Genomic DNA, 17,935 nt, shown 5'->3' with positions numbered 1-17,935 from the left:
CAATCTTGTTTCAGTACAAAGTACTCTACTAAAATGAACCTATCTGAACCTAGATAGATTTTTTTTGTTTGTTTTTAATGAAGGATAGGGTGATTATCTAACACAATCAAGTTTTTAAATATAGAATTCTTGGCAAAATTAAAGATCCACCTGTTTGATACCTGTGTTGAAAAGCTGAATTTTCCTGAAGAATTTATAAAACTGACTTAAAAAAAAATGTATCCACACAAAATGTGAGCTTTGTAATGCTTTGCCAGAGTCAGAAAGACCAAGAGTAATCCTGTAAATTATTGAAAATTACCATTGTCTGGCATGATTTCTCCATGGCTTCAGAAATTGCAGTATATGAGGAGGGAGTGTTCTTGGTTGGCCCAGTTCCTTCTTTTTCTGTTTATTTCACTTATCCTCACGTAAACATACCATCTCTCCTTACAATAATAGATCATTTCTTGGGAATCATCTTAAGATGATGAGCCTTTTTATTAGAAACTTATAACAGTCATCTGTTTTCTTGTGAGGTAAAATAAGTGTGTCAAATCTCTTACAGATTTGGGGCACCTGGGTGGCTCAGTCGGTTAAGCGGCCGACTTCGGTTCAGGTCATGATCTCACGGTCCATGAGTTCGAGCCCCGCATCGGGCTCTGTGCTGACAGCTCAGAGCCTGGAGCCTGTTTCAGATTCTGTGTCTCCCTCTCTCTCTGCCCCTCCCCTGTTCATGCTCTGTCTCTCTCTGTCTCAAAAATAAATAAATGTTAAAAAAAAAATTTAAAAAAAAATCTCTTACAGATTTATCTTTAAAGGTCAGCATTTTCCTCTCTTTGTTGATGCTTTAAGATTCAAGAAATGATGTCTTTAAGGAAAGGACTTTCAGCATTTTATGTTTGTTCATCTGAGTCACAATAGATATTTAAGAAGTCAATTTATTTTCATTAGAAATGGTTTGCTACTAAAAAAACATACAGTTACAGGGTGCCTGGCTGGCTGTGTAGAGCACGTGAATCTTGGTCTCGGGTCATAAGTTCGGTACCCATGTTAGATAGAGATCACTATAAAATATAAAATAAAATAAAATAAAATAAAATAAAATAAAATAAAATAAAATAAAGCATACAGTTATATCTTACATGTTATCCAATGTTCAGTTTATTTCAATAAAATGAATTTAAATATAATAAGTTGAAGAGATAAGTGATTTATTTAAAAAAAAAACTAAATGTTCCATCTTAAAATTTAAAAATTGGCTTGTCATTTTTAAGTCCCTTAAGGGAAAGGCCTCTTTGTATATGTAAATATTTTTGTTCTCAAATGCATAGCATGGTGACATGAAGATAACAAGTGCTCAGTAAATATTTGTGGAATGAAAAACTCTTCCCTACACACATTCATTTATATGTGCCATTTCAATCCCATTGAACTCCTGTAAAAGAAAAATAATTATGTCATCAGCAAGAATCTGTGTCTAGCAAACTCCTGTATGTATGTCTGAAAAAAAGAATTCTTTAAAGATAGTTTAACTGGGTATAGAATTCTAAGTTTATATATTTTTTTCCTGTCTGCATGTAGAAGGTATTGTCTTCTGGTGGTGGTGGTATTCATGAGAAGTCTGTCTTCAGGTTGATTGTCATTTCTTTGTGGGATATCTTGTTTTTTCTTTCTGGCAGTTTTTAAGATATTCTCTGTGATATAACAAAGTACAGATTTATTTTTATTTTTCCCACGAGAGATTTGCTTTCCCTTTTTAGTTTGAGGATTCATGCCTTCTTCAGTTACCTGCCATTATGTCTTTATATTATCTCTTCTGTTTTCTCTGTTCTTACCTTCTAATATTTTACAAACTTTGGTATGTCTTCTGCCATGTCTTCTTTCTCTACCACTTTATCAACTATCATTGTAAGACTGTTTAGTCTGCTGCTTAACCCATGTTTTGAGTTTGTTCCTATCTCTATTTTTTATTTCAAAACCACATTTCCTTTTTAGAGTTTGTGTTTGGCTCTTTCAGATCTGTCTATATAATACCAGCCCTAGTATATTCTATTCTTTCCTTTATCTTTCTGGACTTGCTAATGATTTAAAGTCTCTTGCAGATTGCTTTGTTATCTATAATTCCTCAGATACATATTCTCACACTTGTTGCTTCTGCCTATTTTCATGGTGGTGGGTTTTATATATTCTTCATAATTTTTGCCCAAACCCACCCCCCCCCCCCCCCCGCCACCACCACCCATCAGAATCAAAAGCATTCTCTGGATTATAGAAATCTTCCCATGGTATATTTTTATATTCACTCCTCATTGAGATCTATGGTTTTCACTGATTCTGGACCAGTTTTTTATGTTGGTTTTTAGCTTAGATTTTCCATTCCACCCAGGTGCTACAAAATCAGATTCCACAAATGGCACAGGCTGGGCATTCCAGTGATTCTTCCTATCTAGAATAGGAAGGTAGCCTGCTTCTCTTCTGTGTTCCCAGTTTGGACTTTCCTAGCTTTAATTTGCAAACTGGATAGCCTCTTAATTCCTACTGTGTTTTTGGTTTGTTTGTTTTTTAATGCAGGAGTTCAGTCATTTCCATCTCCCCTCTATACATGGGGTCTAGTAAACTATAACTTAAGGCCCTAACTCTGGACTGCTGAGCATCAGCTCCTATTCACCACTTATTTGTTTTTGGCACCTAGAGATTTACCTTTCTCACTTCTGAGCTCAAATGTAATTTTGTTGTTGTTATCAAATTGTATCTAGTCTTCTCATTTTGGAGTGGGGTAGGGCTTTCCATGTATTCACTGTACCATCTTCTCAGGGAAATTGGAACCAATAATTAAAATTATTTTTTTCTTGACTCAGTGTTTTTAACAATTTATGTTAGACAAGCAACAAGTATAGTCTGTAAAATAAATATAATTCTATATATAGTGTCAACCAACTGTAGTTAGCATCTTAAAATCACTAAATATTCTGGCAATCTAGTAGAGATTAAAAGGTAGGGTTTATGAAAATGGTTTCTTATTTAATTATCACATAAATATTGTTATTATTTTAAAGTTTAGCTACTTATGTAAAATTAAATAACAAAAATCTGATTAATAATATTGAGGGAAATTACTGATTTAAGAATTTTAAATATCTCGTTTTTATGCCATTATTTTTATAATCATTAATTTTTATTCTCATTTAGGATTGTGGATATCAGCATGTATATAATATCCCAACAAACTTGACAATGAAGGCATCATATTATTGCTATTACTTTTATTATATCTTTAAGAAAGATATATTCTGTAACATATATTTTAAATGATGGACACCATGGAAACATCATAGTATTGGCATTACTTTTATATATTTCATAAATATATAAAATATAAATATATATATTTATATAAATATATATATTTATAAAATATATTTATGAAATATATAAAATATATAAATATATATTTGTATGAAATGTTTATTTTATAAATATAAATGTTTATATTTCTATAAAATATACAAAATATAAATATATATTTATGAAATATATAAAAGTAATATATAAAAGTAACTTATTCCTGTATCTTCTTTTTAAAAATCTAAGTTAACTAACATCTCTCATATTGTTATCAACTAGAGAATATGATATACTTGATTATAAAGAGGTTTTGGAAAAAATAAGGCCATCTCCTCATTTGACCAAAAATGACTATTTTTTCAGACTTAGGTTTTGCATTCCTTCTCTTTCCAGACACATAAAGAAAAAATGAAGACAGATATATTGACACTTTCAAAGAAAGACCAACAACTAAGTGAAGGAAACATTTCATTTCCCCTTTACATTTCACACCCTGTAAGCCAAAAGAAGAAAAAAGTCTACCGCACAGACCAGACCACCTTTATAATTGGAGAAACGCCAAAAGGGATCCGCAGGTATGTGTATAGCAACACTGGACTTTAAAAATTATTCTCAAAAGAAATATAGCTACTTAATAAAATACACAAATAATTTGAATCTTAACCATACTTGGCAGCTGAATTTGTATACTTCAAAAAATAAATTCAAAATGTTTTAGATGTTTTTAGAAAGCTAATCCCTCAATTGATAAAAAAATGAAATCATTTTATATGGATAAATGAAACAATTGCATTTTATTTACTCTTTGAATATTGAGTACCTAATATGCACTCAGGCATTGTGCTAGGTTTCACACAGACAGGATAAAAAAGGACAGAGTTGGGGCGCCTGGGTGGCGCAGTCGGTTAAGCGTCCGACTTCAGCCAGGTCACGATCTCGCGGTCCGTGGGTTCGAGCCCCGCGTCAGGCTCTGGGCTGATGGCTCGGAGCCTGGAGCCTGTTTCCGATTCTGTGTCTCCCTCTCTCTCTGCCCCTCCCCCGTTCATGCTCTGTCTCTCTCTGTCCCAAAAATGAAATAAAAAACGTTGAAAAAAAATTAAAAAAAAAAAAAAGACAGAGTTTACAGCGCAGTGAGAGTTAAACCATGAAACTTTCAAAAGTAAAAAAAAAAAAATTATAAATAACTATAAAATGGTGTATTATAGGAAAGAAGTGGACAGGCCTGGTTGGTAGAGAATAAGGTGATCTGGAGGGGGGCCAATGGCTTTCTATTGGGTAGAGAGTAAGACCTCGCAACAGAGTTGGCATCTGAGACCTGAGGGATAACCAGGCAAAGAACTAGGTTAAGGACATCCCTAGGGAGCAAAGAGGTTTGATGTGCTCAAGGAACTGAGAGAAGACTAGTGTACTTAGTGCATAATAAACCAAGCAGAAAGACATGAGCTGAAGGCCAAGACATAGATGGGGCTGGAGCATGCAAAGCCCTGTAGGTTGTGGATAAGAGTTTGGATTTTGTCCCAGGTGTGTCAAAGCTATTGAGGCATGAACATGATCTGATGTATGTTTCTCAAAGATTGTTCTAGTTTCTTTGTGGAAGAGAGCAGACTAGGGAAGACCATAAGGAACTAGCCAATGGTGGTTTACGGTAGAGTGGTTCCCATGGAGATAGAGTTTGGTGGATGAATTCAGTTTGGTATGGACTGGTTGTTGGGAAAGAGAGAAAACAAGCTACTCTTAACTTTTCCATGGAGCAACAGACTGGATTTACTAAAATGGGAAAAACTAGGAGTTTGGACTGAAAAAAAATCAAGAGTTCTCTTTTGCTTGTATTAAATTTGAGGTTCTATGGAAATAGGATTTGGGGACTAAAGATCTAAATGTGGAAGTCATCAGCATTGAGATTTTAAATGGTTTTAGAGCCACAGGTTATGTGAACAGCCTAGGAACCCAGCACAGACAGAAGAGAAGCTAGGACTGAGCCTTAAGGGGAAAGTGGCCTGCTGGGTAGGAGGCACACTATAAGGTCCTGAAGTCCAAGAAGAGTGAAAATTTCAAAATGGAGGAAGCACTTCATTTTATTAAATGCTGCTGAGAACCAGAATCAGATGAAGTGGAAAAGTGCCTTCCAGAACTGGCAGGAGAACTCATTGGCTGCCTTGATGTGAGCAGTCTACAAATCCCTAGGCAGACTCGGGGTGAGGTGGGAAGCAGGGGATGGGCAGATCTTGAGACTGCTCTGTGAGTGTGAAAAGTTGCGGTAGTTGGAGGGCATTGTGCAAAGGTAAATTTTTTTAAGTTGGGAAGACAATAGAACCTATTTGTGTGTTGAGGGAAAAAACCAATATGGAAAAAAAGATATCATGCTGGAGAAGTGGTAACAGAAGTCCTGCAGAGCAGGAGAGGGTGGGATCCAGACTACTGAAGAAGGTCTAGCCTTTGAGAGGCATCAGAAGAGGAGGGATGGAAGATGGGCATAGATGCGATATTTTCTCAATTAACTGAGAATTAAAGTATCAAATCAGAGGGAGAGAAATTTCAGGAGAGAAAAGTCATGAAATAAATCATTTATCAATTAGAACAGCAAGCTTGGTGAGACTAGAATTCATGGGTCATGTTAAGTCCCTGTTGGAGAGTAATTCCAGTAAAAGCATCCATGCAGTTGTGCAGACTTTGTTCAGCCAGGCTTCAATTGCTCAGTTACAGACACAGAATAGGGAGATGGCTGGGTTTTATCAGGGGTTAGAATGGAGGGAGAGACAAGCAAAGAAGCTGAAAGATGTTTGCAAAGGAGTAATTATAAAGTCGAACCTAAGCTAAACAAGGGGAGGCTTGATGAGGTTAGAAGTATCTTCTAGCATTGTTGTCATGGGGGAATTAAACAGTTGAGCTGGATTATGAGGTGACTAAATTCAGGGATTTGCAGGTTGTGCAATTAATGGTAATGACAATGGCAGTATATGTCCTTAGGAATAGGGACCTGACATCCTGTTGAGTCTTGGGGAGTGGGGGATGGTGGTAAAGAAATTGGTGGGCTGGGAGTTGGAGTTACATGGGCCATCCACATGGATGTTGGTGTTGTCAAGAGTGATGGCAGGAGATGGGAAAGGAAACAGGATTGATCATGAGTTCAGTCACCTGGAGGAAGCAACTGACAAATTTGTCAGTTGACAAATTGAGGGAAAGAATGGATTAGCAGGATAGCATAAACCTGCAAAAGGGAAAGGAATCTTTAAGAAAAAAAAATGGTCTGGAAGCAGCATGTGAAGCATGAACCCTGAGGTTTAAGATGTGAGGTATAAGAGCCTTATCTTGTGAGGGCCGTATGGGAAGAGGTGGCATCATGAGGGGATAGAGGGACCATCTGGGGAGGAGAACAAGGGAGTTGGTAGAGCATAGCCTCATTCCAGGGGCTGAGGAATGGTCTGGAAGGCTGAGGGATTCTATTAGATTGGGGAGGAAGAGACTAGGACCAGGAAAAGGCCTGGGGTTACAGGTGACAGAGGAGTAGTGACTGAGCTAAGCAGGGATGAAAGGCATGGTTGAATTGACCCTGAAGGCCTCTGCAGACAATGGGCAAATGGTGATGGTTCTCCCTGTTCCAAATTCTTTCCTCACGGGTTTGGTAGCTCCTCAGCCCTTGGGTGCTGGTGTGGTAGGCTAGAGTGTGGCTCTCAGCTACCCACCATTGCCCAGAAAGGCAAACACCCTACATGCTACAGTAGCATCTCTCCTCATAAATAGACTTACAATGATGATTCTGGGCAAATTTGGAGTAATTTGCTTTGGGCAATTATTTTGTTCAGAGGCAGACCATAATGGATTTTACCAGTTTTTAAAGAGCACAAGTGTCTTTATCTCCGTTAGCACTGTATATAAAAATAAAACTATTAACAAATGATTAGATTTTTCTTCTCTCACTTTCTTCTCTGCCCATCCCAGGGAATAAATGCTGTAGGCTAAGTGAAAGACTAATGTTAGAATGCCAACCTCTGACCTAGGGATCGATGTCAGAACTGCTGACACATCTTTCCCACTAATCATCCTCTTTTATGAGAATCACGAATCCGTACCAGCTATGGCCGTCAGGTCATCGGAATGAAGTTTCAGTTCTCCCTTCACTTAAGAAAGCTCAGGCAAAGAGAAGATGACTTAGCTGTGTCCCACCATTTTCCCTCAGTTCTCATGAAAAGGGGAGAGAACTTGAATTATATACATGACACACAACTACTCTGGATATATTTGCTAAAATATACCTGTCTTTGATTTCCTTTTTTTTTTTTCTTTCTTCTAGTGACTTATGAGCGTCTACTTTAGTTTATTAAATTTTCCTTACAAAGTGGCTAGTTTATACCTCCTGGGTGTACCTTCCTTAAATACTTAGAGAAAATTCTTTTAAAGACCAAGAATTATGAAAGCAAGTTAGAAGGCAAAAATAAAATGAATTATAATCAATCATATTCATCCTGTAAAGGACAACCTCCCAGCCTAATTTACTTGCATACTACTGGTATAACGTGGGGTCAGAAGCTCTCCTCCCAAAAGGGACAGAATTGTAAGATTCTGAGTGAGGTCAGCACAGCAAAGGTGAAGTATTCTGGCAGCTGCTGAGACACCACCAAGTCTTGGATAAATAAGACATCAGCCTGTAACTTTGCCAATAACTTAATCTTCGCAGCACAAATATTTATTAGAAAGGCCATGAAAATGGATTTGGAGATGATTAATAAACAAAATAATACCTCATTACTTCATATGAAGTAAAAACTGGAACCTTTTAAGAACGTGCTTGTTGCTTTCCAACAAGAACATTGGCAATTTCCAGGACAGAAATTTGGAAGCTTGTATTTGTGTTATTAAATATTCTCTTGGCAGCAAGAGTGGCTGTTGCTCAGGCATAGATAATATCTGGACTTGGAACAGTGAAGAGGACCAGTGCAGTGAAGAGGACTAGAAGGCAGGGTGCTCATCTGAAGCCACAAAAGTCATGAGCATGCACGATGGATGCCACTAAAATCACAGGAAACACAAACTTGACATAACCTGGCCTGAGCAGCAAAATAATAGTGGCTTTAAAGCTCCAAATTACATACATTACAAATAAATCATTATTTTACCCTCAGGATTCTCTGTTGTGTGTGCAGGATAAAATTCAAACTTTTGAAATTGACATACAGACCCTTCATGATAGTCAGCCTCTTCCTTGGCAATTTCTCCTGCCCCTCTGTGTACCAGGTTCTCTCTGAAGTGGGCCTGTGCATGTTCCCCATTCCCTGGACGGTTTCCTCACTTACCCTTGCCTGACTGGTGACACCAGAGAAGCCTTCCCTGCTACCTTACCCATGATCCATCACTGGCTCAGGTACCCCTTCTGTGGGAACCCACAGGGCCCTGTATTTACATCTGTAGTGGGATTTATCACTCTCTTCTGGTTTGGTTTTCATGTGTCTGTCTCCTCCAGCTTGACTATAAACTCCTTGAAGAATATGGTGGTTGGCTGTTCACTGCTGTATAGCTCTATGGTGCCTAACACATAGAGGGTCTATAAATGTTTGTTGAATGTATAAATGAATGTTTTAAGGAACTATATCAAATATAAACATAATTCTAAAACTTTGGGACTTCTAATCATGTGTTACAACACCATCTGGCTTTTTTTAAAAGAATGTTTACAAACACTGAGCTCTCCTGATTCATGGCCCAACTCGGCATCAGCAAAGCAATACCCTCTGTCTTTGTCTGCTCCATCTGCCATAGCAAAATACTATAGACTGGGGCTTAAACAATAGAAAGTTATTTCTCACAGTTCTAGAGCCTGGGAAGTTGAAGATCAGGGTGCCAGCTGATTTGGCTCCTGGTGAGGGCTCTCCTGACTTGCAGATGGTGACCTCATCGTGTCCTCTCTTGGCCGAGAAAGATATTTCCGATGGCTTCTTATGACCTCATTTAACCTTAATTACCTTCTAAAGGCCCTATCTCCATATAGTCAGACTGCGGTTTAGGGCTTTGAAGCCCATAATGAATTTGAGGGTGTTGCAGTTCAGTCCATAGCACCCTCACCTGGGGAAAGGAGCACAGTCTGGTGTCCAGGGTTGTGAAACAATCTTTCTGCCTCTGTCTTACCAGGGTTCTGGAAGGTCCATTTTCTCACACATGCATACAGCAGCTTTTGTTAGTATCTTATACTAAGAGTAAAACTCACTCCTTTAAATGACATCTCATTTCTTAGTTTAGCTGTCTATACTCAAGGCAGGCCAGTTGGGGGAAGAAAGAATCTAGGTTTATCAGTTTAGAATTTTTCTTTAGGACCATCAAAAAGTTGTATGAAATTTCTTTGTTGTATTTGTGGAAGAAGGGAAAAAAGGAGAGAAGAAAAAATCCCTTTACTTTTCAGAATTTTCTCTTTTCATTAAGACCTTTTTTTGACAATTTTATTTCATAGGACTTGAATGCAATATAGATTTTCAGACAGATTATATAAATTATGATTCTCATGTCAGCCGTAAGTTGGCTGACTGGAGGAGCAGCATGCTGGGATCCCATCATTCCCAGGAAATGCCTAATAGTATAAATCAAAATAACTTCAAAAGCTGGTGATTTCATGAACTAGAATTTTTTCACTAGCATAAGGAAAGAGGTCACATTCTGCTAGTGTAAAATGCATTTTCATTATGGAATTAAGTTAATATATACTAAATCAATAAGATTACAGTTGACCCTTGGACAACACAGGTTTGAACTATGTGGGTCCACTTACTGGCAGATTTTTTTCCAGTAAATACAGTACTGCAAATATATTTTTTCTTCCTTGTGATTTTCTCAACAACATTTTCTTTTCTCTAGCTTACTTTATTGTAAGGATACAGTATATATAATATATGTAACATGCAAAATATGTATTAATTGACTCTCTACATTATCAAGGCTTCTGGTCAACAGTAGGCTAATTTGGGGAAAAGTCAAAAGTTATATTCAGATTTTTGACTACACAGGGAAACCTAACACCTGTGTTGTTCAGGGATCAACTGAACATTGCTTTGTGTCTTTTTTTAATATCACTGATGGTGAGTTCTTTAAAAATAAAATAATAAAAATAACTACTGGTTTTGTTCATTAAATCTTCAGAAAACAATTTGAAGAAATGGCTTCTTATTTTAACTTGCCTTCTGTAAAGGAATTTGCTAAAAATATAACTAATGCTACATCAGAAGAACGACAGAAAATGCTAAAAGACTTTTATGCTTCTCAGTATCCGGAGGTAAAAGAATTTTTTGTGGATTTTGCTTCAGAATGCATTAAAACTTCCTGTCAGAAAAGAGAGAGAGTCAGGAATAAATCTGAAAAAACAGAATCTCTTATAAAAGAAGGGCTGTCAGATTCTGCAACTTTGGCACTTAAAGATTCTCCCAAAAGAGTTTCTCAAATTTGCAGCCCAAAAATATATAAAGAAAAATCCATTGAGTTTCAAAATCACGGTTTCCATAGGGAACAGGTACTTTCTAATGACGGAGAGACTACCAAATCACGTATGAGCTCTACCCAAGAGACTGACAATGGAAAAAACAGCCAAGCATCCAAAGATACTGTAGTATCCTGTTCCCTGAACAGTAAGTCTGAAACATATGAGTTAGAAAAATTAGAAAATACTATGAAAGAGCAACAAAACCCAACAAGAACAGGCATTTCAAGAAACGGACCCCTTTTCAAAGTGGAAAACAAGAAGGTAGAAAATCCAGTGTTAGGAAACACTTCTGTGGTAGGCTTACTTGGCGACACATCTATTCTTGATGACCTCTTTAATAGTTATGGGAACAGTCCCACACAACTGCCAAAGAAAGTTCTTTCAGGGCCCATGGAAAAAGCAAAACAGAGACCAAAAGATTTCTGGGACATCTTGAATGAACAGAATGACGACAGCCTTAGTAAACTCACTGACTTGGCAGTGATAGAGACTCTATGTGAAAAAGTGCCCCTTGCCGCATCCTCCAAAAGGAAAGAGGAGCTGGAAACTTCGCTTTGGAAATCAAATGAGAAATTTTTGTGGAAAAAATTTAGCTTAAGTGATACAGATGAAAACACAACTAATGCACAAAACTAATGCGTAAACACACAATGAATTACTGTAACCATGAACTTCTGCCATCCATGTTTACAACACTGTATTCCACACTATGTTATCTTGAACACAGCTGTCATGCATTTTTATTAAACTCTTGCTCTAGGGTTTTTTTTAGCCTAAAAGGTTATGATGGATTTGTTTTCCTTGATATCTGATTTGATCTTTTAAAAATATGATTGTATTATAGTATGAACCTCTGTTATGAAATAGAAAAAGTCTAGATTTGTTATCAGGAGACCTTGGACATCTCTCTTACTGTGTAATTATGTGCCTGTAGATAAGTCATTTACCTTCGTGTGTAGATACTGCCTAATATGAAAGATGAAGGGTTTGAACTCAACATTTGTGTCCTTTCAGCTTAAAAACACCTTTGGTTTACTTTCCCAGATTCCATTTGAAGTCATAGGCCGAGTTATGGTCATCCCCCAAATCAGGTGTGCATTGATGTGTTTCTTTCTTACTAGCATTTAGAAAAGTATTAACTGTTTTCCTTTTCCCTCAGTATCATGTACTATTGCTAAATTATTTTAGGTGAGGGTAATAACTAGTAATGAATATATGATGTTGTGTTAAAATAAGTTTATAACTGCTCAAAATCAAAGGGTTAATGTTGTATAACTATACTATGTGAGATATGACACCGAAGTAATATAACTACTACCAGTAGCCACAGAACACCAATGCCTCAACTTTTTATACAACAATTAGGATTTAATCAATATAAATTAAGCTTTGTATAGTACTTTCATATTAAGTATGGTGAAATGAGGAAACATTTTATTTGAAACTATTCTCTTTTGCTGAATTGAATTTATGTGGTTTACAATCAACAGAATGTGCTTATTGTTGAGTTCATTTACGTGGAAACATTCACTCAGTCCCTATGTGTCCTGTGCCAGTGCCTCGAGAGGGATAGGTGAGATACTGCTATGGGTGAAAGATAAGGAACCATATCTGTAAAGAGTCATGTGTGTAGAGCCCCTGGCATCATGCCTGGCACATGGCAGCAGGGACCTGATCCACATTCAGATGCCCAGTGGTAATTCCCTTAAGTTGAGCTCCTGGAGCTGTGGAAAAATAGAGGAGGAAAAATAGAAAATAGCAGTGAACCAGGAAATGGTGGTACTAAGAGCACCGTAAATTGTTGTTGTGTTGAGCGGGGAGAGCTTCAGAGTACCCAGCCATTGCAGTGGGGAGCCATGGCTCAGAAATGGGAAAAACAAAACAAAACGAAACCAAAGAAACAAAGAAATCTTTTAAGAGACTGAATAACCAAATATGTTTTTCAATGTGATGTGGTTGAGGGCTGTGAAGTATATTTTATGTCATGACCTAGTATATATGTGATGAAATAAAATGTTTATGGAAGAGTATTTACCTGTAAGGCATGCAGTTGTACTTTGATCTAGAAAAGATGCGTAGGAATTTGCTCTTTTGGCTCTTGTGTATGTGTGGTTTTTAATGCTCTCATAACCCACTGAATTGATTTTACAACCCATTAATGATTGAAAATCACAGCTTGCAAATCATTGTTTTAGATTAATCTTTTTTTTTTTCCTACTTGCAGCTGAGTTGTGTTCAGATTTATCAGATGCTGAGTTTCACCACTGAGGTGCTTGCTACAAAATGAATGTGTTGTGTAGTCTGTGGTAGACTTGACATAGAAATGCTGTCAGCCTGCTGTGGGACTAGCTGTTGGGAGGAGGTTGGATAAGCGAGTAGATGCCCCTTCATCTCAGCTTTTATACCACTTTTAATGAAGGTGGGCCTTTCATAAAATAAAATGCTTTTACATTTTTTAATATAGGGGTGCCTGGGGGGCTCAGTTGGTTAAGCATCCAACTCTTGGTTTCGGCTCAGGGCATGATCTCACAGTTTCATGAGTTCGAGCCCCGCATCGGCTCTGTGCTGATGGTGCAGAGCCTGCTTGAGATTCTTTCTCTCTCTCTCTCTCTCTCTCTCTCTCTCTCCCCCCCCCCCCTCTTTCTCACTTTCTCTCTCTCTCTCTTTCTGCCCCTGCCCCGCTCACACTCTGTCTCAAAAATAAACTTCAAAAAAAAATTTAATATAATGACTTTCAAGTCATAAAATGATATTCACACAATATAATGAAATACAATTAAAGATATTTTTATCAGTAAAAGTCAAAATGGAAGCAAAAATACAGACCTGGAATTTAAAAATTAGTTTTCAGCAGTTATCAGTGAAATATGTCATTATTTTCATGCAGGCACAGTGTGTCAAGCAGAGTACAGGGTCCGGTATGAAGAGGAGCCAGAGTTCCAGGAGAGAAACTGTAAGGGTTGACTTTCCCTGCACTGGAACAGTAGGAGGAGTTGGAGAAACCATTGATGAATCTGGGAACAGACACTATGAAGGGCTGACAATAAGAATCCTGCCCAGGGGCACCTGGGTGGTTCAGGCACTTCAGCTTCTGACTCCTGGTTTGGGCTCAGGTCATGATCTCATGGTTTTGTAAGTTCAAGCCCTGATTGGGCTCTGGGCTGCCAGCTCAGAGCCAGCTTGGTATATTCTCTCTCTCCCCCTCTCTCTGCCCCTCCCCTGTTTGTGCTCTCTCCCTCTCTCTCTCCCTCTCTCAAAATAAATAAACTTACCAACAAAAACCCCACATGGACCATATCACTACTAAAAAACCTTCCAACTTCAGGTTTCCAAGATTTTATTTGCCATAGTCTGTTTTGCTTACTTGTTTTTAAAGCACTCTATTGGAAACTGAGGCAAAATACTGAGAGACTTTTGCACTTGAATTCCTTAGGTTTCCCTTAAAGCCCTGAAACCACTTCTCAGAGTAAATTAACATCATCTGCAAGCAGTGTGGCTGCCCCTAAGTGTTCAAGACAATGGAGCCTCACTTTGCAGAGCGGAGTTTGGTGATAAACTTTTCCCCAGTCCACACAAAATGAGAAAGCCAAGGGCAGTATAGTTTAAAAATTCAGTGTGTGCAGTTTTTAAATTCTGAAGTTATCCTTCCTTTATGATATTAAAATTGTCTTCTTTGTATGAAATGATGGTAGATCGTAATTTTCAGTCTTTTTCATTGTCCTTACTTGATATAAAAGTTGATAACCATATGTCAGTACCCAAAAGTTTTATTCGACATTTACTAGTCTATAAAATCGTTAAGAATATAATAACTGCCTGCTTCAAAGTTCATGAATAGACCTCCATGGCTACTACCAATGTCATAAGTCCAGGTAACAGTAGGTCTAGGACCCACCAAGGATGCCAGTGAATCTATAAGATCCTGTATGATGGCTCTGCCTTCAAAGAGCCCAGCATGCAGGGCACCTGTTAAGCCCTCACCTAATTCTCACTGGGTTATCATTGATGTAATCTCATTCCCCAGTTCCATCCCCACCTGCTTTTGCAAAGCATCCTCTACCCAGTGCCTCTGGGAGCCTTAAAGAGAAGACTCATAAGTTCAGAAACACATCTTGTCACTAGTGACATGCATTTGCTCAGGGTGACAGCCTTGTGCACTACCCAACCCCCCCCCCCCCCCCCACACACACACACACATACACATACTCAGTGCTGGCTTCATGTGGTGTTTATGGCAGGTGGGAAGAACACACTTTTTCTCTGTTAATGGGCAACCACAGGAGGGCTGTCTTGCCTCACAAGGTCTTACAGAGTTTTAAATATAAAAACAGCCCTTTGGGTGTTTTGTCTGCCCTTCAGGGGAAAGACTCAGACTGACCCTCCCTCTCAAGAAAGTCAGAGGCTGTGTGGTTCCCAGCCCAAAGTGGCAGGTCAGAGCCACCTGCAGAGGCTTTTCCATACATAGGTGCCCAAGTGCATCCCCAAGAGATTCTAGTGCAGGAGGTTTAGGGGTCAACACAAGCACCTATTTGGTTTTTTTTTTAAGTTTCACACTATGATATGATGTCTGAGTCTGTCACTGGGCAGGACTCACCTATCTGACATTCTCAGTGAGCCCCCTCACCCATGGACATACACCAGAGATCATCATGGAGCCACACTGTTCTTTTTCAAGACCCAAAGTTATCGTTGGCATTGTTTTTCAGCTTTCTAATATGTACTTTATTTGCTTTGCTGTAGGTTAACCAATTGAAGTGGTTATATTTATCCCCTGAATTTGAAAATTTAGTCTTAATTATGGGAGTTTGATGCCTTTCTGTCACTGACACAGATAATGCCCAACTGACATTCTTGGTTTTGTACTGCTGTCTCTCATGGTTAAAAATCAAGAATGCCTCTTTCTACAGACATCTTTTCAGTTAACTAAATGGGCCCCTTGTTGAAAGAAATAACTAACTCACTGTATAATGTTTTCACTCATGTAAACAAGGGGGAAAGTATGCATCTCTAAATGTCTTATATGTTTCTAAGAAAATTCTAGTGAGTCATCCTATCAAAATATGAATTAGTCCCCCCCCCCATATATCTTTTAACTTTGATTTTATTTTTTTGTAAAGTGATACATGCTTCTGGACTGAAAGACTTCCAAAAGAAGGTTCATAACAGCTAATTCATAATTTCTTTCTTTCCTAAAACTATAAAAGCATTGATAAGAACAAGAACAAAACAAGATGTTTTGTAATTTTTCAAAACATAAATGCCAACACATGCTCCTTGAGAACTGATTTCACATGATCAGAGGATGCCCACTGGCCCCATCCTGCCACCCACCCACTTGCCAGTGCCTTCCCTATTCTTCCAATAGTTGACTCTTTCTCTGCAGCCAGCACTCACTGTCCTCTCTCCCCATTGCCAACGCCTTAAGTAGTCTCCCTTTAGTGCTGCCTGGCAAAGCCCCCCCCCCCCATCCTTTCAGGTCAGTCCCTGACTCCCAAGTCCACCCCCTCTCCCCAGCATCCCACTCACCAGTGTTGTGGAGCCTCAGTCCCCTGTCCAGCCACTTCATAGCTTCCCCCACTAAATCAGCTTTCCCTGCTCTCCCCCAAACACCTCATCCTACTCAAACCTCTTCACTCCCTCATTCCCCTCACCCCCCCCCCCCCCCCCCACACACACACCAAGGGAAATGCCAGCAGCAAAGTTGAGCAGGTTGAGTGAGGTGGGAGGAATACTGAATGTCAAACCCAGGACCCTCCAGAAGTCAGATCACCAGGCAAGTCCTTTCCAGGGGCAGTAGTTCACTAACCTGCCTAGAGAAGTCGAAAATAGCCCTGCAAGGGTGCCAGGGACCTCCTGAAATGGCCCGGAGCTGCCACATTGCCCTGAAAGGTACAACAACTCCTAAAAGACACCTTAGGGCATGGCAGTGTGCTAGGGCATGTTGGAGTGGAGGAGCAGATCTGTGGGTAAAAGGAAAGAGCCACCAAGGAACCCAAGTACAAAATGATGTGTGCTTTCTGGCTGCTGGAAACAAGGTGGCTTCCAGAGTCCAAAAGAGGGAGAAGAAACCTGCTTGGGCTAGAGTGATTAGAAAAGGTCACCCCAAATTCTGGGGATAGGCTGGGGGCCAAGCCTGAAAGAATGAGAAGGCCAGAGCATCACTTCCTCCAGTCTCCCCTGCACTTTAAAAGGCCAAATGACAAGGAATGTGCGCCTTGCAGAGAAGTTTGAGTTTGGGATTGGCCAAACATAAAAACGCTTCTGATTAACCTAACCTCCAACTTACGCAAAGGAGCGGGAGACACAAGTGCCAAAGGAGAGCGAGAAACAGGCGGCGGGAGGAGAGGGAGGGAGTTTAACTGGAAGTGCTCTGAATGTCTGGGACAGCGCTTCCCGCGGGAGTCCGGCCCTGGAGCACCTCCAGAGTCCGGGCAAGGGGAGCTCTTTGGCCTTTCCTCTCGCGCGTGTGACTGACTGCAGTGCGGGGTCGGCCCCGGGAGCCGCGCAGCTGCCGCTCTGCGGGGCCGGACCCCGCACTGGGCGCGGAGGGTGCGCCGCGCCCTGCCCCCTCGGCCTGCGTTCCTTTCCCGGGAGGGTCCGCCTCGCCCCGGGTCCCGCCTCCCTCCAACCCCACCGCCTCGCAGGCAAATATTAGAGGGTGCCTATGTGTAGAAATTGTGTCAAATAAAGTAAAGCCGTTTGAAGTTTCCAGAAGGCCACCCACCGCCGCTGAGAATCTTCGCTGGAAACCCGGGCTGCGGGGCCTCAACACCCGAGCCCGGGATTCATCGCACCCAGGCCGAGGAGACAATCTGCTCCTCCGAATCAGGTTCATTTTCTCCGTTTGGGGAAAGGAGAAGCTAATTAAGTTACGCTCTGGCTGTAGTGATGGAAAACATGAAAGCAGACTCCAGGGGCTTGCGCCTCCAGGGCGCGTTATCTGCTGTTAGCCGAAAACCTCGGGAAAGTCCTAAGTTCTAGGGTTCGTAGGAAGCCCTGGGTGGCCGGCTGCCGTTCCCAGTCGCGCCTGGAGGCTTGTGCCCCGCGAAACGTGAGGCTGGGAGGAGGGGCAGCCCTTTGTGGGGTCCTGCCTCCCCCTTGAGCTTGGGAGAGTGTGCCGCGCGTGATAATACCCAACCCCCTCCCCAG

General features: G+C 40.0%; 1 protein-coding gene across 4 annotated transcripts in view; it reads left to right on the top strand.

The window, feature by feature from the left end:
• The window catches only part of ERCC6L2 (ERCC excision repair 6 like 2), a 137,118-nt gene extending 121,200 nt beyond the window's left edge, over positions 1-15,918 (top strand). For 2 of the 4 annotated variants that reach the window (XM_047829807.1, XM_047829808.1), the window contains 2 exons: positions 3,721-3,902; positions 10,450-12,816. In XM_047829807.1, the coding sequence (XP_047685763.1) occupies positions 3,721-3,902; positions 10,450-11,422 (1,155 nt within the window). In that variant the 3' untranslated portion in view covers positions 11,423-12,816. Of the gene's footprint in view, positions 1-3,720; positions 3,903-8,559; positions 9,021-10,449; positions 12,817-13,673 lie in introns of those variants that run through there. The other 2 variants (XM_047829810.1, XM_047829809.1) reach the window with 2 other exon arrangements.
• The last annotated feature ends 2,017 nt before the right edge of the window (positions 15,919-17,935 follow it).

The sequence above is a fragment of the Prionailurus viverrinus genome, chromosome D4, assembly GCF_022837055.1.
Source record: "Prionailurus viverrinus isolate Anna chromosome D4, UM_Priviv_1.0, whole genome shotgun sequence".
Classification (NCBI taxonomy): domain Eukaryota; kingdom Metazoa; phylum Chordata; class Mammalia; order Carnivora; family Felidae; genus Prionailurus; species Prionailurus viverrinus.
The sequence above is the reverse complement of the archived record's forward strand: the minus strand, read 5'-3'. Positions and strand labels throughout refer to the sequence as shown.